Source organism: Diaphorina citri, unplaced genomic scaffold (genome assembly GCF_000475195.1).
Source record: "Diaphorina citri unplaced genomic scaffold, Diaci psyllid genome assembly version 1.1 scaffold45, whole genome shotgun sequence".
Taxonomy (NCBI): Eukaryota; Metazoa; Arthropoda; class Insecta; order Hemiptera; family Psyllidae; genus Diaphorina; species Diaphorina citri.
In genome coordinates, this window is record NW_007377482.1 from 119,997 (window position 1) to 142,586 (window position 22,590).

General features: G+C 37.4%; 3 protein-coding genes across 3 annotated transcripts in view; 2 read left to right on the forward strand and 1 right to left on the reverse strand.

The window, feature by feature from the left end:
* LOC103514732 (ribonuclease Z, mitochondrial) overlaps positions 1 to 1,465 on the forward strand; it is a 16,719-nt gene extending 15,254 nt beyond the window's left edge. Inside the window, exon 10 of the mRNA XM_026827480.1 lies at positions 838 to 1,465. Coding sequence (XP_026683281.1) covers positions 838 to 990 — 153 coding nt within the window. The 3' untranslated portion in view covers positions 991 to 1,465. The remainder of the gene's footprint in view (positions 1 to 837) is intronic.
* Positions 1,466 to 3,419: 1,954 nt separating this feature from the next.
* The window catches only part of LOC103514743 (acetylcholine receptor subunit alpha-like), a 109,781-nt gene continuing 90,610 nt past the window's right edge, over positions 3,420 to 22,590 (forward strand). The window contains exons 1-3 of the mRNA XM_017446457.2: positions 3,420 to 3,481; positions 3,879 to 3,973; positions 20,426 to 20,622. Of these exons, the coding sequence (XP_017301946.1) occupies positions 20,434 to 20,622 (189 nt within the window). The 5' untranslated portion in view covers positions 3,420 to 3,481; positions 3,879 to 3,973; positions 20,426 to 20,433. The remainder of the gene's footprint in view (positions 3,482 to 3,878; positions 3,974 to 20,425; positions 20,623 to 22,590) is intronic.
* Positions 9,967 to 12,030, reverse strand: LOC113469635 (acetylcholine receptor subunit alpha-like). The gene is made up of 2 exons (XM_026827488.1): positions 11,833 to 12,030; positions 9,967 to 10,083 (listed from the first exon to the last, which is right to left on the reverse strand). Exons 1-2 carry the CDS (start codon positions 12,019 to 12,021, stop codon positions 9,967 to 9,969), a joined length of 306 nt encoding a protein of 101 aa, XP_026683289.1. The 5' UTR covers positions 12,022 to 12,030.

Sequence of the window (22,590 nt, forward strand, 5' to 3'; positions counted from 1 at the left end):
TATGTGAATAAGGAGAACTCAAACTCAGAATCAGATTTTTTCCTTAGCGCCTGGCTCTGCAAAAATATGCAATGTGTGAAGCATAATAAGAAATAGATCATTCTGTAAAATTCACTCAGAAAAAGAGCCTCTATGGGGCCTCCTCCATAGGCCCAATCTTTTCCGAAATCTAACAAGTAAAAAGCAAACAGTGTTCTTTAGATTTGATCAAAATCGTAACAATCATTCGAGAATCGAATCGATCCAACATTATAATTATTATGGTGAAATGATGAACAGACAGTTCATCCGTCCGTTCACATGAACGGATACGGATAAATCAACAACAGGTGCCGCACCCTAAGAAACGCTAGACGAAAAATCTATTATTTTGCTACAGCAGCAGCAGCAGCAGCAGCGGCAGACAGTTCAAATTCAAAGAAATCAAAGCGGCAAAAGAAGAAGAAGAAGAAGAAGAAGAAGAAGAAGAAGAGGAAGAAAAAAAAAAAAAAAAAAAAAAAAACAAGGTTAACTGCTGGAATCATAGAATTAATTACAGGTTCTAAAAAATGTCTGGTTTGGTATCGGACCGAACGATTTTTTTTCTTTTTTTTTTAATGACCCAACTTATCACAAACCTTACCCTTTAGAAATTTCTGTGAATTTGACCTGTTCATCTACTTAAATCCTTATTATTATTTCAGATATTCCTGGCCAACCTTTCAGAAGTCAAACTTTTCTGTTTTTGTGTCTGTGTCAAACCACCCCTGAGCTATGTCTATTTTCAATAACTATTATTTGTCTATTTGCTTTAATTTCTCCAGTCCTGAACACTATAAAATCATTTCATTATTTCAGATATCCCTGGCCAATCTTCCAAAGCTGAAACTGTTCTATCCGGCCCTGAAGGCCATGTTTGCCGAGTATCAGGATGAAATTGAAAACCGGGCCATCAGGCGAAACCTGAAGCAAGAAGTTAAAAGGAAAGCTAGTTTAGAAAGTAAAAGCTAGTGAAAATCCGTCAGGTAGGGGATGAGAACTGGCGCTCTCCCAACCAGGAGCTGCTTGTAAGAAGCGATCAGTAGCGGCATTACAAGAAAAATAATTTATATTGACATAAGTAGCCTCTGTGGCTCGAAGTTTTTTCGGCTCTGTGCTTGAAGTTGGGGTTGCACTTAGCCTCGTGAGGACAATTGAGTGACTTTAATCGAGTAGCGACCAATAAAAGGGTCGAAAAAAATAATAATAGAACGTAAAAAAAAACACATGTTAAATTTGTCCTATAAAAATAATGTATTCATACTCAAATAGAGTACCTACCTAGCTAGGTACCCTAGGTAAACAATATTATCGATGTACCCATTAAAAATTAATAAAAAATATATATTTATTTTATTACCCATCTTTTTCCATTAGAAAATCATAAAAAAAGTGTTGTAAAAAAGGCAAAGAAAAACTATGAGGTACACAAGTTTGTACATTTTCATATGAAGGAAGTTTTTTTTTAGAGTTTTTAAGTGATAAAAAGAGATGAAGAGAGAGGAAATATCCCCTTTTCATAAGAAAAAGGGAGGTAGGGAGAGAGAAAGAGAGTGAGGGAGAAGGAGAGAAAGGGAGGTAGAAAGAAAGAGGGAGGGAGGGAGAGAGAGAGAGAGAGAGAGAGAGAGAGAGAGAGAGAGCCTACTTAAGAAGTACTGGCCTTTGTAAATCAAATGGGTGACGTCATAACCCTTGACACTGTGTTAATTCTCAGTTGTAAGATCGGCTATCAGGGGTCCCTAAATCTCTGAGGGGTTGGGCCCTCTATATACGACCCTGGGTAGGACAGAAGAGAGTGAGAGAAGAGTATGTACTTTAGAATGAGATAGAAGATGGGAGAGGAGGTAGGTATTGAAATGGGTGTGAATCAAACAAAAGAAAATAATGGATTTTTTTTTTTTTTTTTTCAAAGCGAGATGAAAGAAAATGATACCTATTGAAAAGAAAATTTCCTCGAGGCCGGAAATTTGTAGAGAATTCGATAGTTACCTTGGACTGATTAAAATTCCAGGTTTCAGGGCGTTTCGCTGCGTTAAAAATGACTGTACAGAGAGAACTTAAGGTAATCTAGGTATTATTATTTTTTCTATTGATTCAGAATTAAAAAATTACCAAAAGTTGTAAAGTTATTGTTTTTTCCGTAAACTATTGAAATTTAATTGAAAACTAAAGTTTAATAAGCCGCCCCTAAAGGAACAGATAGGAAAAAAGTAATCAGGAACCAATATCGCATTTCTCTGTTTTTAATTTCTCCTATTTAAAGCGAAAACGATAAGGAGAAGGTGAGGGGAAATGCGAGACAAAGGAGAAGAATAGGGGAGATGAGGGAGAAAGATAATTAGGAGAGAGGGAGAAAGTTAGGGGCCAAAAATTGGTGCCACTTTTCTTCCCATTGGAGAGGTTGGTGCCAAAATAGTGTCGAGATAGTGAGAATTAAATAATTAATTTAATTTTGAACAGCTTTCGCATTAATAAATGAAAATAAATTAAAAAAAAACGTGAATTGAATTTAGCTAAAAATGAAACAGTTCCTTTAGAAGTGGGGAAATTGATCTGAAATAGAGAATCGAAATCAGAAATTTAATTTTAATAAAGAATTTCAATTTCAATAAATTGCCCTCTTTTTTAGGCACCTACCCACTCAAAGAATTAGAGTAGGTGAGAAAGAAATACAGCACTCAAATAGGGGCAAAATTCCTCTCCCTTTCTTCCTTCTCTCCCCTTTCTCTCCCTCTCCCCCCCTTCCCCTCCCTCTATCTATTTTCTCGAAAATTTCCCATCTCGCATATTTTTCTCTCTCACAGCATCCCTCGCATTTTTTTCTCTCTCGGAGAAAAAAACAGAGAGTATCACAACAAAAATTACCAGCTCGCTCTTTCGACCGCCAGTTTGCCGTGAGATTTGAGCGTGGTCGCAACTCGATTCTCGAAAACGGCGGAAAATTTTGCGTCCCCCGTTGTCCAGTGGTTGTCGGTTCGGAAAATTTATTTTTATTAATTTTTTTAGGGAAAAAATTACGATTTTCTTGTGTCCCGTTTTTTTGGAACCTTTTTTTAAATCTATTTTTCAATTTTCCGTGTTAAAAAAAAAAAAAAAAAAAAGGAGAAACCTACTTTTTTTCATTTAAATCTCTCTCTCTCTCTCTCTCTCTTCCTCCCTAACCTATCCTTAATCCGTTTTATCCACTCGCTATCTTTCTCTCACTCTTCCCCCTCCGGCTTCCTCTAGATTTATCTTTTCTCCCTCTCTCTCTCTATCTCTCTCCCTTTAATTTCATTTATCCTTTCATCTTAGTTTCTCCTCTTTACCCCCTTCTTTCCCCCCTCTCTCTCTCTCTCTCCCTCCCTCTCCCTCCCTCTCTCTCCCTCTCTCTCCCTCTCTCTCTCGCTCTAACCTACTTCTTTTCATTTAAATCGATCTTTCGGAATTGGTATTTCGAAATCGTACGTTGTTTCCTTTATTGGTAACTGACTTAGATTGCCCCTCAGCTATTTTGTAGTGTGTGTATAGGTTTCTTTATATTAGAGCACTTAATCTAACCCTAACGAAAGCTTTCTTCATTTCTCGATAAATAAGGACAAAAAGTAGGTAAATGAAAAAGAATAAATATTAGGGGGAAAAAAATATAAAGTAGGTACCTACCTAGGAAAAATTAATAGGTAAATGAAATAATATTAGGTAAAAACCTACGGGTAAATAATAGGTACTTAATAAAAAAAAAAAATCTAACATAAAATACAAAGTTCGGATCCTAACAGTCAACTTACAAAGCTCCTTGATTGTCTCTCTGCTTTTTCTTCTGTCTTGAATTTACCGTGATTTTTCTCTTTTCTTTAATTTTCCTTTTTGTGTTCGTAAAGTTTGTATGATTTGTGATTTTTGTGTCATGCCAAATTTTGGTTGACAACCAAAAGTGACTGAGATTTTGCTCAATTATCCAAGTTTTCCAATTTACGTAAGTATCTTTCTAACTTATCCTACAAAATTATAGTCATAAGGTAGATGATATCTGTCTATTAATATAGGCAGGTTAGGTAATACATAGATCTCAATTAAATTAATTTCTCGGCTTTCAAGCCTGGATCCCTGGACGACTAGAAAGCTTTTGATCCACTCGGTCAGGAATAATAAAAATCAGGATTAAAAGATACTCGTATGTACCTATCGGTTTACAAACAAGAAGGACACGGAAGGAACCCAGATATTGTTTCTGGGTGTCCAAGGGGGTTTAAACCCTAATCCTTCCAACACCGTGAGATATGTGCCATGCCTATCTCACGAACAGGGAAAGCAAGTAATCTACAAATGTATCTATGAAGGCTGTAATAAACATAATAAACCCACTGTGGCTAAACACTTTAGACAAGGTAATAGGTAGAACATAAATAATATGGCTCATAATATACATACGTTAATAAATAGTCATACAAATGTATTAATAAATGGCGGTACATAGGTAAATACAGACATAATAAATGTACCCTACAAATAAATTACAATTGTAGCAAACAACAAAGTCGAGTTACACTTAGACAGATGATGTACTTTATGTATAAAATATAAATAAATGGTGATACATAAAGACAAACATAATAAATGTACCTACCTCTACAAATAAATTACAATTGTAGCAAACACAAAGTTACAGGAGATGATGTATTGTGCTACTGTGGATTTGATAGATTAGACCAGAGGTTCCCAATCTGTGGTGCGCGGAAGCATTTCGGGTGCACTGATAGGGTGCCACAAGTTAGGGCAGGGTTTATACTCGACCTGGAAAACCTGGAAAAGTCATGGAATCTGAAAATCGGCCAAATAGTCATGGAAAAGTCGTGGAAAATCGTGAAAATTTAAAGAAAACCTGGAAAAATCATGGAATTTGTCACCCGGTCAAAAATTAAAAATGTTCAAATTAAATATCAAGTCTTTCCTAAAAACGGCCTGCGGCGCATTCCTCCTCATATTCCTTGACGTTCTGCATATTGTATATTTTATTGAAATGAAGGGGTGATCTAAATCTAACTGTTTTTTTTTAAATACCTCCGCTCCTAATTTTCTGGAAAATTCATGGAAAATCATCTGGAACAGTCATGCGATAGTCATGGACTTTCATTCCGGGAAAAGCGTATAACTATAAACCGTGTAGGGTGGAAGATTTCTATTGTTGGGTTACTTCCCCTGATTTATGTTGATGGAATGCTACATTACAGTGTTGAGCTTCCCGATATAGAGTTCAATATTAGAGTTCCACTGTTCCAGTACCCAGTCACTCGATTGGGCTTCCGGCACCCAAGTTTTTTTCTCAGTGTGGTACGCGAAGAGATTTGAAACCCCCATTTTTATGATTTGTCTCGTAAATACGAAAACAAATCTGGTACCTAAGCCTAGTTGGGGGAGACAAAAATCTACAATCAGTGCACCAAAAAACTGTGACATCGTACTACGATTAACACAAAAATTTCGCCTGCGGCGCTTTCATATCTTTATTCAACCCCCAAGCCACCCAAAATTGATGCGTACGTCAGAAGAACCTTGAGGTGTCAGATGGTACACAGTACAGTAGAACCTCGATTATTTCAACTCCAAAATCCATGTTTTTTCTATCTTCCAAAGGGTATCCTATCACAGGAAAAGATCATAGAAAGTGATTATTTCAATCTCGATCATTTCAACTACCACCGGTCCCAATTAGTTGAAATAATTGAGGTTCTACTGTACTCAAAAGTTTGGGAACTCCTGGATTAAACAGATAAACTCACACAAAGCATTCATCATCATATCTCTTTGTCAAAGCTGATCTCATTACACGGAAACTAGGAACATACCTTGCATTGTTCATTATGGTAAATTCCAGTCATGTTGTAGGCGAAATTCCAGAGGTAAAATTCAGACAAAATTACATGCCATCAGACGAGACGGTAGTCAGGTTATATGGTACCTGTATCTGTCAGGCTCAATCCCCGATGCAATACATCGCGTGCGTTCAGGCACACTGTATACATATGTCAAAAATAAATGCTAATGGCCGGGACCACAATCTGTTTTTAAACTTAATTTAAATTTAACTCATAGATCCGATTGGCTAATCCAAGAGTCCAAGAGTTAGGTAATCTTCTAACTCTGATAGTTCTCCTGGCCAGGAGTCTCTCTCTCTCTATATTTTAAACTGATTACATGAATTCGGTGATTGAGCGCAACATATGCAAGGTTACATCCATGTAAATATGCATGTAGAGAACACAATCTCCTTTGATACAAAATTACAATAAATTTCCGCAAAGCTGATTCGAGGAAGAAAAAGAAGATAGTGGAGGAGGAGAAAATTAAGAGAAAGAAAGGAAGCGATGAGAAAAGAGATAATGAAGAGGATGAAAAGGAAAGAGAGAAAGATGAAGAAGAAAATTAAGGAAAATAAAGGAAGAGAGAAAAAGAAGAAGAATGAGGATATGAGAAAAAAAGAAAGAAAAGATAATGAAGAGTACAACAAAGTAAAATGTATGTAAAAGAGGAAATGATAGAGAGAAAGAAGAAGAATGAGGGAGGGTAGGAGAAAGAAAGAAGGCTAAAAAATAAAGAAGAGGATAAAAAATAGAGAAAATCCAACAAATAAAGCAGGAAAAAAAGAGAAAGAGGACAAAGAAGGAAATAAGAAAACGGTGAATGAAAATAGAAAAAGAAGAAGGTATAAAAAGATTCCATACCTAGTACAAAGACGGCACATAAAAATTTCCATATCAAAGTAATTATTCCCATCCATAATGTGTATCACAGTGGCGTAGGCTCCATGTAATATAGGGAATCACTGCTTCCCTCCCTTCCTTTATACGGGGTTTTTTTACTCCTCCAATTACCGAAAATAGGTAAATATTCAGTAATTATTCCACCTTATTCTCCTGTAGGTATTTTTCTTTGAGCTTCTTAGATAGTGGTGTAATATACAGTCCGTTCATTAAGTCCCAGGCCACCCTTTGAATTTTTAACTGTTCACCCTGGGAAGCTGAAATTTTGCATGCAGCCCTTAATTTTTTAAGGGCTTTTTTCACCTTTTGAAACTCTCACTACCCACCACTGGCTTTTTCTACAAAGGATCTCCACCATATTCATTTCACAGCATGGCGCACTAGTGTCTGGAATCCTGGCATTTCAAATAATTTATTGAGATTTTTATTAGCTTTTTACTTAAGGTGTTTCCTTGCCAGGTAGGTGTTTGTATAATAATTTAAAAAGCTGCTAATGCTAAGCGTTACAGAGAGAGAGAGAGAAAGAGAGAGAGACAGAGGAGGGGGGGAGGAAGAGAGATGATGAACCTATAGCAATTAAAGGATACCTTTTACTAAGTGGGTGGGATTAGTGGGTTAGTGGTTACCTCCCACTCAAATGATGCCTTTGTTCCACTACAAACTGCTGAGTTGAAGAGTCACATAACTTCAAGTGTCATTATCATTAGGGTTGCCCTTTACCCTTCTGTTATAGCCCTTTACATTATACTAAGATAGCCCTTTAATCTTCTGTGATAGCCCTTGATCTTTCTGTGATAGCCCTTTATCCTTCCGTGATAGCCCTTTATACTACTCTTATAGCCCTTTAATCTTCGGTGATAGCCCTTTATCCTCCTGTGATAGCCCTTTATTTCTGTGATAGGCCTTTACCCTATCAAAGCTCTCAAGAAAAAAAAAAAAAAAAATGTAGGTGGGTTTGTTTGATTTAATACAACTCGTCTCTCAAATTTTAACTCTGTCAATTGAAAGATTCTGTAAAAAAAAAAAAAAAAAAAAAAAAAAAAAAAAAAAAAAAAAAAAAAAAAAAAAAAAAAAAAAAAAAAAAAAAAAAAAAAAAAAAAAATCCCTACACGACGCTCTTCCGATCTCAGCAACAACAACAACAACAACAACAACAACAACAACAACAATGAAATAATGAGATGGAAGAAGAGAGTGAAAGATAAGAGAGAGAGAGAGCATAATAATCAAAACAAATTGAAGATGAAAGAGAAGGAAAGACTCAGATTACTTACTTTTATTTATCTTCGCTCTTTGTCTTCGATAAAAGATAAAATAATAAATATAAAAAAAACGCTAAAGAACAAAGACAAATCAGAGAGTGAAAGAGAAAGAGAGAGAGAGAGAAAGAAAGAAAGAGAGGAGGAGTAAAAACAAAAGATAAGGAATTAATTGATTAAAAAAGTAAAAGATATAATTTGAAATTATAAAGTTTAAATTATACCGTTACCAGTGTCGAATATTGAAAAAAAAAAGATACCAAGTCAGCAGGCAGATATTTGTATTATTATTATTATTATTTTGTATTTAAAAGTGGCAATTTTTTTCTTGCTTGGACTTGAACCAACAACCTCCGGATCTGAAAATCACATCACGGTGGTTATAAAAACTCTCTGGTCAAACCTCGACTCCATTCTAATTAGATCAAAACTTCCATCCGTCACTGATTAAAAAAAAAAAAAAAAAAAAAAAATTTTGGACTCCGCCACCCTTTTAATTTTTAACTGTTCACCCTGGGAAGCTGAAATTTTGCATGCAGCCCTTAATTTTTTAAGGGCTTTTTTCACCTTCATTTTTTTCTCAGTGCATCTTCTCCTTTTGAAACTCTCACAACCCACCACTGGCTTTTTCTACAAAGGATCTCCACCATATTTATTTCACAGCATTGCGCACTAGTGTCTGGAATCCTGGCATTTCAAATAATTTATTGAGATTTTTATTAGCTTTTTACTTAAGGTGTTTCCTTGCCAGGTAGGAAGGGTTTCCTTTCCAGGTAGGAAGGTAATGTAGGTATCTATGCAAAATAGAAGGTCCGATGGACTACCGACTATCTACCTCAATAGTGTAGCGGGGGTGCAATTAACCGTAGAACGACTTGAAAAAAATTAGGTGCCCAGACACAATTGACCGCTCTACATAGGTATAATCTGATATATAAAAATGAATATTTGTTTGTTTATGTGTGTGTGTTTGTTCGAACTTTATGCCTGGCCAAACCGCTCATCCGATTGCTATGAAACTTTGTCAACTTATTGCTTGCATTCCCGTGAAGGTTTCTCTCTCTCTCTTCCTTCCCCTTTCTCTCTCTCTCTCTCTCTCTTTCTCTCTGGTTCCCTCCTTTTCCTCCCTATATTTCCCTTCCACTAATATTCCTTCCCTCCCCTCAATTTTCTATCACACTCTCTCCTTTTTTTTAATACTCATAATTTCACAAAATTATTTTAAATATTTTATGTTTGGAGCGTAGGAAAAAATAATTTCCACAAAAAAGTGAATCTAAATATAGGGACCCAAAGGGAGTTAACGGAGATAAAGAGGGGATAGAGGGGGAAATTTTAGAGAGGTCTTGTGGGAATTTCTCCCTGGTATGAGAGGAAGGATGGTAATTTCCCACACCCTGAATCTCCCTTTATCTCTCCGTCGTGTTTCTCCGTTTGGTTTTATCTCCCTGGCTTTGGAGATATTAAATTTAAAATCCAACGCATCTTCTAGAGGCGGGGGTTGGGTGGAAAAGAGCGCCTGTAGGGAGTTCGTATCCCGTGGGATCATTCTAAGGGAAGGAGGGGGAGATATTGGGAAAGGAGGAGAACGGGAGAAAATGGAAAAAAGGAGAAGGAAATATAGGCGGAAAAGGCGGAGGAGGAGAAGAATGTGAAGTAGGAAATATCAGGATAATAATTGTGGTAGACTTCTGATCTGAACTGCAACAGCCACAAGGTCTCATTGTCCCGAAAGCGAAGAGAGAAGGATCAGTTCGGAGAACGAACATTACTGTTCAGGATAAAATCGGGAGGCGCAATCCCATAGAGTCGGGGAGAGCCACGCCACAGCGCGCAGGTGAAATTTTTGAAAATTTTGGTCTTCAATCTTCAGAATTCAGTCTCCTGGAAATTCTGATCTCCAGGGAATTTTTTCAACGAGTATGAACCATTGATCGTTAGAGAGCCACTCAAGATCTCTCGCGAGCCACGTTATGGCCACCCCTGGTATAGAGTCTACGGAATATACTGTAGACTCTGTAGAGAGAATAGGTCACCAGTATAAAGCTGTGATCGTGGTGATATGTCTAGAAGTAAACACAATAGTATTATTAATCCTGAAGCTTTAGATGTGCTCACAATCCCTTCCCCACTCCCTCTCTCTCATTTCCTAAGTCTATCCCTTCTCCCTTTCCTTCTAGTATCTTTCAGTTCTACTTCTTTTCTCCCCTTCCACTAAACGCTTGCTTCTCTCTCTTTCTCTCTTTCTCTTTCTCTCTCCCTCTCTCTCTCCTTTCCATCGTGTACCTCCTTCTTCCCTTTCTTTACACTCTCCCTCTCATTTCCTAAGTCTCTCCTTTCTTTCCTTCCCTCTTTCCTATAACCCATTCCTTCCATACTCTCTTCCTTACCTATCCTCTTTTTCTCTCCCTCCAAAGTGTCTTCTCTTATCCCTACCCGTCCTTCCCACTTTCCTATATTTTCCCTTCTATTTTCTGTCATTTCCCTTCCTTACTTCCTCCCAATTTCTAAGTCTCTCTTTTCTCTTTTTCCCTCTCTCATTTAAACCATTCCTTCCCTCTCTCGATTCTTTCTATACTCTCCCTCCTACTTTTTCTGAAATCCCATCCCTCCCTTCCTCCTTCTCTCTTCCTCTTTCCCTTCTCTATACATAAATTCCTCTGACTCCTAACATGATAGGTACCTCTCTCTCTCTCCCCCTTTCTTTCTACTCTATCTTCTCTGATTCCTATCACCATCCTTCTTTCCCCTCCTCCATCATATCTCTCTCCCTAATCCCCTTATCTTCTCTTCCTCTACTTTCCTAACTCTTTCCCCTTGTCTCTCTCTTCTCTCCCCTCTTCTCCAAGTCCATCCTCCCCTCTTCACCCTTTCCTTCTTTCTCCCTCTCCCATCCACTTCCCCTGCCTCTTTCTTACTCTCCCCTCCTCTCCTGTCTACCCTCCCTTCCCTCTCCTATCTAAAATACTTTACCCCATGTTGTGCGGTCCGAAACAGTGGTGTGCGCTGAAACTTTGGTCTACTCCTATTCTTCCGCTCTCTATCATCTGCTCTCTACAGCTCTACCTTCTTCTTCTGCAATCTACACGCTACGCAAAAGTTCCAACAAACTTTGTACTTACTTATGGCTACGTAGGTACCTCTTTTAGGTTACCTACCCCATTTTATTTTATATCTACACATAATAAAATTATCTACCTAGATACTTAAACACATTAAGGGCCGAATGCACAGTCGTACCTTAATGATGAGGGACTCCTTTAAGTGCTTTCGTAAAATTCATATGCAAGCCTACCTCTGTGGCTGAGTGGTCGAAAGCACTGACTCTCAATCTGGAGGTTCTGGGTTCGAATCCCGGCCAGGGCGGAAGTATTCTGAACTTTCCTCTATTGGATAAGCAAAGGCATGGATCTAAAAGCAAGTGCCTTGAAGTAATGCGAAAGCGATGCCGAGTTACAATCTTTGTAAAAAATAAAGTACAACCTATTAAATTCATAATATTATGTACCTAGATAAGAACTTAAATACATGGAGATATAAAGTCATAGATATAAATACCTATCTAACATAATAAAATATTTATGTAGATAAAGATTAGAGGTTTATAGGTCGTCTTTGAGGTGAACTCAAGAGGTTTTTCAGGTCTCCATACTAATGTGAGAAGGTACTTGCAGACTTACAACTTGACGTAAGAGAGAGAGAGAGAAAGAGAAAGAGAAAGAGAGTAACCTGTTGAAATATTTGTAGTTTTGTAGGTACACCTATATGAATTACGAAAACCTAAAACTATTATGACAGAAGCACCAAATACTCACCACATCAATCAGCTGGGAGAGTTTGAGCTTGATACAAACTCGTAGCACGTCCGTCGTATTGACCACCGGACGCACCAGTTTGTTATAGTTGGACAGCAGGTCATCGTACAGACGTTTAGCGTCGGGGTTGGCTAGGACCGTGGTCGTTAGAATCAACGTCCAAACTGTCCACAGCACTCGCAGGCTCATTACACCATCTGAAATCCAAGAGAAAACGAATGTTAAACTGAGTATGGAGAGGTTTGAAACAGTGACGTGACATGAGATTTCCAATAAATTAAGGAAACCCTTAGTTTAAAGTTTGTTTAACTCTTTTGATGGTTTGATCAATCTGATTAGCTGAAGGTTAGAAATCAACCAATCAAATTGCTCAATCCAATAGGTACATTAAACTAAGTGTAAAATTTGTGGTTGAGGTCCTGGTTATTACGTTATTATCTACCTATAGGTACCTAGCTAGTTACCTAGTGAACCTAGTCGAATAATTATGCATTTTATGTTTAGCACATTGCATAACTAGAAAGAAACACGGCTTTCATACAATTTGGTGTTTTAGATGACAAAATAAAGGACAGAAGCCTTCTGAGCTTAACAGAAAGGCCAAGAGAGAGAGAAGGCAAATAAGTGGGAGAGAGCAATCTTTGTTAGATAAGTAGGTAAAAGGTTGGTGGTACGTGGGTAGGTACTCATCAAACTTTCCATACCTATTATAAAAAAAAGTTTTGAAAATTACGGTGAAAAAATCATATAGTTTTTCAATCTCACTCTCTCCTTCTCCTCCTCTTCCAAATTTCCCCTACCCTTCCTTCTTCTCTTTGCGTGTTGGCTCCCATATTTCTCTTTCTCCATCTTCTTATTCCATCTCTCTCTCTCTCTCTCCCTCTCTCTCACACTCATTCTTTTATCTCTCCTTCGATCTCCTTCTTTTATCTCTCCCTCGGCAATATTATAAATAGATTGAACAAAATTTTGATAATTTCGTTTAAAAGTTGCTCAAAGGGAGGGAGAGAATGATAGAGAACAAATAAGTAAGAGAGAAAAAGAGAGTGAAAAGGGAATGAAAAAAGAAGACAAATGTTGATACTTTCTTCAAGGTCAATGAAGAAAAAAATAAAATAATAATAATAGTAATAAAAAACCTTTAAATATTCTTCCTAGGCATACATTATTATTAGTCTGGGTATAAGTCATTTCCGACTTTCCCACAACTCTTCAAGGTCTTGGCAGCAACAATATCGCGACCAAGTTTTTTGACGCGAGTTAGGGCTGCTGGACATTTGGGCTGTGTGCTTGGCCAAAGTCTTCCTCCCAGTCTGCCTACAGAGATGTATACACAGTTATTAAATAAATAATGATATAAAAAAAATATATAAACGTATAAATCTACATAAAAAATACTTCTTTTCCTCTCTCAACATCGGGTCCTCGTTGAAAATGAAGACCACTTGAGACCATCTACCTACCTTCCTAAAACAAGGAAAAAAATAGGGGTAAAAAACAGCTCAGGAAAAATCCTTTGTAAAAAAAAGACTTCTCTTCAGAAAACTTTTCTTTTTTTTAGACATGGGCATAAATAATAATAAATTGGCTTAAGACCAAGAGGAGTTAGTAACTTTTTTTTTTTGAGAAAAAAAAAAAAATGGAATAATAATAAAGTATTTTTTGTTTCACTCTAATTCTTCGTGCTTTGTCTTGTCCTTTCTCTTTATCTTTTTTTTTTTATCTCCTCCTCCTCCACTTCCTTCCCTTCTTTCTGCTTCTCCTCTTTTTGCTTCTTCTTCATCTTCTTTTCCTTCAATTTCTGCCTTACTCCTTCTTTCCTCTTCTAATTCTCCTTCCCAACTGCTGTACATTCTTCCCTTTCCCTCCCATAATGAGGTTTGTTCTCGGAACGGCTGGATGTCTCCTATGATGTCCTGCTCTCTTCTTTTCGGGATGATAAGACCTCTATTGTTATAGTTCCATGTATGAAACCTTCAGAAAAACGAGGAATATTGTTGAACTTTTTTACTACGGTCCCACAAAATCCCTATTTATCATCAGACCTCCTTCCTATCTTTTCTTCAAATTTTAGGCATTAAAAAATACGTTAAAATAATCCTAGAATGGGCTTATTTTCCCATTGAAATTAATTATTTTATTTCCCTCTCAGGAAAAAGGACATTAGAGCAGAAAGGGCATTTACTTGATAAATAATATACTTTCTTACATACATCACAGAGCGAAAAATAAATGAGACAAAACTTTTTCGTGCTAAGAATCTCCTCCTCCTCCTCCTCCACTTCCTTCCCTTCTTTCTGCTTCTCCTCATTTTGCTTCTTCTTCCTTCTTCGTCTTCTTTTCCTTCAATTTCTGCCTTACTCCTTCTTTCCTCTTCTAATTCTCCTTCCCAACTGCTGTCCATTCTTCCCTTTCCCTCCCATAATGAGGTTTGTTCTCGGAACGGCTGGATGTCTCCTATGATGTCCTGCTCTCTTCGTTTTCGGGATGATAAGACCTCTATTGTTACAGTTCCATGTATGAAACCTTCAGAAAAATGAGGAACATTGTTGAACTTTTTTACTACGGTCCCACAAAATCCCTATTTATCATCAGACCTCCTTCCTATCCTTTCTTCAAATTTTAGGCATTAAAAAATACGTTAAAATAATCCTAGAATGGGCTTATTTTCCCATTGAAATTAACTATTTTATTTCCCTCTCAGGAAAAAGGACATTAGAGCTGAAAAGGCATTTACTTGATAAATAATATACTTTCTTACATACATCACAGAGCGAAAAATAAATGAGACAAAACTTTTTCGTGCTAAGAATTCATACGACCCGTTTATGTTGTGTTCTATATTTTCCTAATGTCAAAAATTAATTTAATTTTCATGATGTCCCATTTCTTTCCTTTCCCTTCTCTTCTTCTTCTTCTTCTTGTTCTTCTTCTTCTTCCTCTTCATCTTTTCTTCCAGAAGAAATATGGCGGCATCTGTATGGCACGATGCGAAACGATTTTTCATTCCGACTTTTTGAGCGGCGGAAAACTTAACTGCAGAGTTACAGCGAATAACTTTCAGAGAGACAGCTATTTTTATCTGTGATCAAACTTTTTTTTTTTATTTATTTATTATTATTTTATTTAATTTCAAATGTAATATAGTAAGTAATGATAGGAGAGAGAGAGAGAGAGAGAATTTCCAATCCTTACTGGCTTGATCTCTCACTCTCCTTTCTTCTTCTTCTCTCCCAATATTTGCTACTCCAAACTGTTATTCTCAGGTACTCCTCTCCAACTTCCAACATTTAAATTTATATTTTTTTTTTCTTTGAAGCTTTCAACCTTTTTTACCTCTTTGTCTCTAATTGTAATTTTGTCTGGAAAATTGGAAAAATCGCCGAAAATATTTTCCGTTGTTGTACTTACCTATTTTTTTTCCTTACCTCTCTACTGCCCCATATTTTTATCCATTTCCCCTCTTCTCTTAAATTATCACGTTCTCTCTCTCTCTCTCTCTCTCTCTCTTCTATTGCTTTTTGAAGTTTGTATTTATCTTCTGTTCTCTCCATTTCTCTCCCTCCTTCCTTCCTCTTTTTTTCTCCTCTCTCTTTCTCTTTCGTTCTATTTACATGTAAATCTGGTACCTACGAAAGTTTTTTATCCCACTCTTTCTCCTTTATGTTATCTACATATTATACTCTATCACATTCACGCTCTCTCTCTCTCTCTCTCTCTCTCTCTCTCTCTCTCTCTCTCTCTCTCTCTCTCTTTCTCTCTCTTTTTCTCTCCTACTCTCTCTCTCTCTCTCTCTCTCTCTCTCTCTCTCTCTCTCTCTCTCTCTCTCTCTCTCTCTATTTTAGTACCTTGCTATTTACACATCAATGTATTTCACAGATTGTACGAGAAAAAGATACGGGAATTATACAGGGTGATTAAAACTAATGGGGACTAAAATATATTTCTGGAAGAGATGGTCTTCTTTTAGGAGGTTTGACAGAGGGAACTGTAACTGATGAGAACTTATCGTTCCGAAGGCGAAGAGAGAAGCAAGACAGGATAGGAGAAAGCCAGCCGTTCCGAGAGCGAACCTTATTTGTTTGCCATAAAATCCTCTGATACCTTTCAGGTGTTAAATATTATAAATTTCATCAGTAAATGTTTTCTTCGAATTAAAATTGATCCCAAGGGCAAGGAAAACCTAGACCCTTGACAAATGGAGTGTGCCTGAAGGCATGTGTGATGTGTTCTAATTTTTTCAATCCACTCGACCCCAAAATGCTTTTTTTGAATTTCATTGAAATCGGGTCAGACTTTTCTAGATTTATCAGGATTTTCACCATTCCCATCCTGTATGATACGAGTGATGTATGTTATGTTCAAACTCCCATGATAACGACATATACGGGCGTCCTGATTTCCTCTCTGATATACAACGTACAGGACCAGGGTGGGACAACATAAGTAGCTGTAAGTAAAAGTATAGGTACCTAATAAGTTGCTGTAACTATAAATAGGTACCTAAGTATAAGTAATCATAAAACAAGCTGGGCCCGTCCCACCGGGAATTTTTTAGCCCGTAGTTTATTCGATCGTGATTCAAGAAAATCAGTACCTATGTAGGTACCTACCTAATTTGTTTAATATTCAGTTCATTATTATTCTTGATTTGATTTTTCGATTTTACTTTCATGTAGGTAATGATTTAAAATAAGGACTAGAGCCCGTTCTCCCTTTTCCCAATATAAGGTTTAAGTTACCCATCCATTTATTGGCCTTCCTCGGCGTAGCTTAACATAGGTAACGCTAAAACCGGTCAACCATTTTTTTTTTTTTTTTTGGTTTTTTGGCTTTTTGGTTTTCTGGACCAGGGAAGGAATGGTTTAAATGAGAGAGGGAAAAAGAGAAAAGAGAGGCTTAGAAATTGGGAGAGAGTAAGAAAGGGAAATGACAGAAAATAGAAGGGAAAATACAGGAAAGTGGGAATTAGGAAGAACGGGTAGGGATAAGAGAAGACACTTTGGAGGGAGAGAAAAAGAGGATAGGGTAAGTGTACCATTTATTCGCCCACCTAAAAAACGTATACCATTTATTGGCCCACCTGTACCATACGCCACATAAGTCTGAACAGACCAGGTTTGGATAAGTTCTTCTTTGGGGTCAGACAGACAGACGGACGACACCAAAGCGAATACAATAGCCCGTCCCTTATACCTTTTTTTATTACTATCGTAATAATAAAGGAAGGACGGGCTAAAAAATCTGCATGATTATTAAGTAGGTTCATAAGTATAATAGGTACATGAATTAAATTTCAAATAATATCTAAATAATAAAATTCAACTGTGTAGGTAGGTATGGAGAGGGAGGTACTACTCATGAGGAGGTAATAATAATAATAATAATAATAATAATAATAATAATAATAATAATAATAATAATAATAATAATAAATGGTACGTTTTTTAGGTGGGCGAATAAATGGTACACTTACCCTAGGTAAGGAAGAGAGTATGGAAGGAATGGGTTATAGGAAAGAGGGAAGGAAAGAAAAGAGAGACTTAGGAAATGAGAGGGAGAGTGTAAAGAAAGGGAAGAAGGAGGTACACGATGGAAAGGAGAGAGAAAGAGAGAGAAGGAAGGGTTTAGTGGAAGGGGAGAAAAGAAGTAGAACTGAAAGATACTAGAAGGAAAGGGAGAAGGGATAGACTTAGGAAATGAGAGAGAGGGATTACTTGCCTTCAACAATCATTTGATCGGACCGATACCGGACCGTGACTGGACCTTGACTGGCACTATAGTGTGAATAAAATTTGTACTCTCTCTCTCTCTTCTTTCTCCCTCCCTCTCTCTCTCTTCCTCCTCCCTCTCTCTCTCTCTCTCTTTCTCTCTCCTTCTCCCTTCCTCATGGATTGAAATAGACGAAGAGATAAATATACCTACAAGAAAAGAGAAATATGTACATAAGAGAGAGAGAGAGAGAGAGAGAGAGAGAGAGAGAGAGAGAGAGAGAGAGAGAGAGAGAAAGAGAAATATAAGAGAGAGAGAGAGAGAGGGAGGGAGGCAGGTAGTAAAAGGTCTAGCTTCTCTCATTTATGCTCTTCTGTAGGGATGAAAAACGGTAGACAGCTTTTTTAGGTGAAATGAAGAGAGAGGGAGAGAGAGAAAGAGAGAGAGGGGGAGAAATATCATAAAGAGGCAAAAAAATAGACAGTGAAGCTTGGATGTTAAACTCTCTCTCTCTCCCTTTCTCACTGACTTTTTCTATGTTTGTATAATAATATAAAAAGCTGCTAATGCTATGTGTTACAGAGAGAGAGAGAATAAGAGAGAGACAGAGGAGGGGGGGGGGAGGAAGAGAGAAGAGAGAGAGGGAGGGGGGGAGAGGGAGAGAGGGAGAGAGAGAGAGAGAAAGAGATGTGATAGAGTAGGTATAGATTACATAAAGGAGAAAGAGTGGGATAAAAAACTTTTGTAGGTACCAGGTTTACATGTAAACAGAACGAAAGAGAGAGAGAGAGAGAGAGAGAGAGAGAGAGGAGAGGAGAAAAAAAAGAGGAAGGAAGGAGGGAGAGAAATGGAGAGAACAGAAGATAAATAAAAACTTCAAAAAGCAATAGAAGAGAGAGAGGGGGAGAGAGAGAGAGGGAGAGTGAGAGAGAAAGAGAGAGAGAGAGAGAGAGAGAACGTGATAATTTAAGAGACGAGGGGAAATGGATAAAAATATGGGGCAGTAGAGAGGTAAGGAAAAAAAATAGGTAAGTACAACAACGGAAAATATTTTCGGTGATTTTTCCAATTTTCCAGACAAAATTATACAATTAGAGACAAAGAGGTAAAAAAGGTTGAAAGCTTGAAAGAAAAAAAAAATTAATTTAAATGTTGGAAGTTGGAGAGGAGTACCTGAGAATAACAGTTTCGAGTAACAAATATTGGGAGAGAAGAAGAAGAAGAAGAAGAAGAAGAAGAAGAAGAAGAAGAATAAGAAGAAGAAGAAGAAGAAGGAGTTAACGAAGATAAAGAGGGGATAGAGGGGGAAATTTTAGAGAGGTCTTGTGGGACTTTCTCCCTGGTATGAGAGGAAGGATGGTAATTTCCCACACCCTGAATCTCCCTTTATCTCTTCGTCGTGTTTCTCCCTTTGGTTTTATCTCCCTGGCTTTGGAGGTATTAAATTTAAAATCCAACGCATCTTCTAGAGGCGGGGGTTGGGTGGAAAAGAGCGCCTGTAGGGAGTTTGTATCCCGTGGGATCATTCTGAGGGAGGGAGGGGGAGATATGGAGATTGGAGGAGAACGGGAGAAAACGGAAAAAAAGGAGAAAGAAATATAGGCAGAAAAGGCGGAGGAGGAGAAGAATGTGAAGTAGGAAATATCAGGACAATAAGTGTGGTATTAGACTTCTGATCTGAACTGCAACAGCCACAAGGTCTCATTCTTCCGAAAGTGAAGAGAGAAGGATCAGTTCGGAGAACGAACATTACTGTTCAGGATAAAATCGGGAGGCGCAATCCCATAAAGCCGAGTCGGGGAGAGCCAGGCCACAGCGCGCAGGTGAAATTTTTGAAAATTTTGGTCTACAATCTTCAGAATTCAGTCTCCCGGAAATTCTGATCTTCAGGGAATTTTTTTCAACGAGTATGAACCATTGATCGTTAGAGAGCCACTCAAGATCTATCGCGAGCCACGTTATGGCCACCCCTGGTATAGAGTCTACAGAATATACTGTAGAGAGAATAGGTCACCAGTATAAAGCTGTGATCGTGCTGATATGTCTAGAAGTAAACACAATAGTATTATTAATCCTGAAGCTTTAGATGTGCTCACAATCCCTTCCCCACTCCCTCTCTCTCATTAAAATTTTGTTCAATCTATTTATAATATTGCCAAGGGAGAGATGAAAGAAGGAGATCGAAGGAGAGATAAAAGAATGAGTGTGAGAGAGAGAGAGATGGAATAAGGAGATAGAGAAAGAGAGATATGGGAGCCAACACGCAAAGAGAAGAAGGAAGGGTAGGGGAAATTTGGAAGAGGAGGAGAAGGAGAGAGTGAGATTGAAAAACTACCTATTTGATTTTTTCACCGTAATTTTCTAAACTTTTTTTTATAATATGGAAAGTTTGATGAGTACCTACCCACGTACCACCAACCTTTTACCTACTTATCTAACAAAGGTTGCTCTCTCCCACTTATTTGCCTTCTCTCTCTCTCTCTTGGCCTTTCTGTTAAGCTCAGAAGGCTTCTGTCCTTTATTTTTTCATCTAAAACACCAAATTGTATGAAAGCCGTGTTTCTTTCTAGTTATGCAATGTGCTAAACATAAAATGCATAATTATTCGACTAGGTTCACTAGGTAACTAGCTAGGTACCTTCCTATAGGTAATAACCAGGACCTCAACCACAAATTTTACACTTAGTTTAATGTACCTATTGGATTGAGCAATTTGATTGGTTGATTTCTAACCTTCAGCTAATCAGATTGATCAAACCATCAAAAGAGTTAAACAAACTTTAAACTAAGGGTTTCCTTAATTTATTGGAAATCTCATGTCACGTCACTGTTTCAAACCTCTCCATACTCAGTTTAACATTCGTTTTCTCTTGGATTTCAGATGGTGTAATGAGCCTGCGAGTGCTGTGGACAGTTTGGACGTTGATTCTAACGACCACGGTCCTAGCCAACCCCGACGCTAAACGTCTGTACGATGACCTGCTGTCCAACTATAACAAACTGGTGCGTCCGGTGGTCAATACGACGGACGTGCTACGAGTTTGTATCAAGCTCAAACTCTCCCAGCTGATTGATGTGGTGAGTATTTGGTGCTTCTGTCATAATAGTTTTAGGTTTTCGTAATTCATATAGGTGTACCTACAAAACTACAAATATTTCAACAGGTTACTTTTTTTGTGTTCTCGTGTTGACCTAGCACCTCAATGGGAAGTATTGTCTCTTCTCGCCCATCTAATGAGAGTCATACTACGGGATGGGCATGCTACGACACAGACCTCAAGAGTATTGTCAGCTTGGTTCCCAGCGCGTCTGCTTTGTGAGCTCTAGGTTGAAATGAAAAAAAGGGACGTTAGTTGAAAAGAGTTCTTTGCAGCCGTTAAAAGTAATCAAGTCCAAAATGGAATAAAACAAACGCAAACAGAATTTCACAGAAAAAAAAAAGTAGAAAAACGTGCATACATTAGCGTTTTGTCAACAAGGTAGGTAGGGAGAGAAAAAAGGCACTTTTTATTATTTGAAGTTTGCGTGTAAAAGTATAAAAACGTAAAAAAGTGATTTATTTACTTATTATTATTATCATTAGTATTATTATTATTATTATTATTATTATTATTATTATACCTACAAAACTACAAATATTTCAACAGGTTACTTTTTTGTGTTCTCGTGTTGACCTAGCACCTCAATGGGAAGTATTGTCTCTTCTCGCCCATCTAATGAGAGTCATACTACGGGATGGGAATTACTACCTATTATTATTATTTTATTTTTTTCTTCATTGACCCTGAAGAAAGTATCAACATTTGTCTTCTTTTTCTTATCCTTTCTTCATTCTCATCATCATCCTTCTTTTCATCATGTTCATAATCATCTTCTCTTTCTCCTTCTTCATGATTTTCTTTTTTCCTCTTCTTTTTTGTACACATCTCTTCCTCCTCCTTGTTCTGCTTCTGCTTCTTCGTCTTCTTCTTCTTTTTTCATGTTCTTTTTTTTTTACCCATCTCATCTCTAACGATTTTCTCACACCGCATTTTCATCTCACCCCTCAGACTTTTCCATTCTAGCTTAGTACCTAATTCTTTTTTGTACACATCTCTTCCTCCTCCTTGTTCTGCTTCTTCATCTTCTTCTTCTTCTTCTTTTTTCATATTCTTTTTTTTACCCATCTCATCTCTAACGATTTTCTCACACCGCATTTTCATCTCACCCCTCAGACTTTTCCATTCTAGCTTAGTACCTATTATTATCTTTTATTATTATGTTGTTCTTTTCATTATTTGCTTCTCTCTTCTTTTTTACTCTCGCTTCAACATTATTTTCCACTTTAGATTTTCATGAATTTCATGTCATTATAGTCATTATACCATATCAATGTGTTTCATTTGCTCGAACGATTGTCTACCTTTTCTTCTTATTTCTTTTTCTTCTTCTTCTTCTTCTTCTTCTTCAGTTTCTCCACCTCTTCCTCGTTCTCTTGATCTCTGGGTTTACTTCCCTATTTCTCTTTACTTCTCTCACAGCTTTTCCCGTTTTGTTCGCGATTTTCTTTCTTACTTTTGATCTTTTCTTTAGAGAGATTTTCTCTTTATCCTCTCTTGCCTTCTTGCTTTTATCTCGTTGCCTTTGCTTTACTAATCTTCAAATTCTTTCATTCTCTTTCAATTCTCTCTTTTCGACTTTATCTACTTGTATTCTATCCATTATATTCTTTCTATATCCATCCGTGTCTTTATGTTCTTTATTTCGCACGCTTGTGTACGTTTCATCTTGTTCAATTACATTCTGCCCTCATTTCTTTTTATGCCTCTCTTGCGTCAGCGTTCTCATTTCTTGTCCTCTCTCCCCCTTCCCTCTATACTCTTCCAGTTCTTCTTCCCCTTCTCCTTATCTTGTCTTCCACTTCCTCTTCTCCTTGGTTTTCTTGTGTCTATAACGTTCATTTCTCTCACACTTTCGTGCTTTTCGATCCACGTTCCATTACATTGTGCCTCTCTTCTCACGCCCTCCTTATTTACCTCCCTCTCCTCTCTTATCTTTTCTTCTATT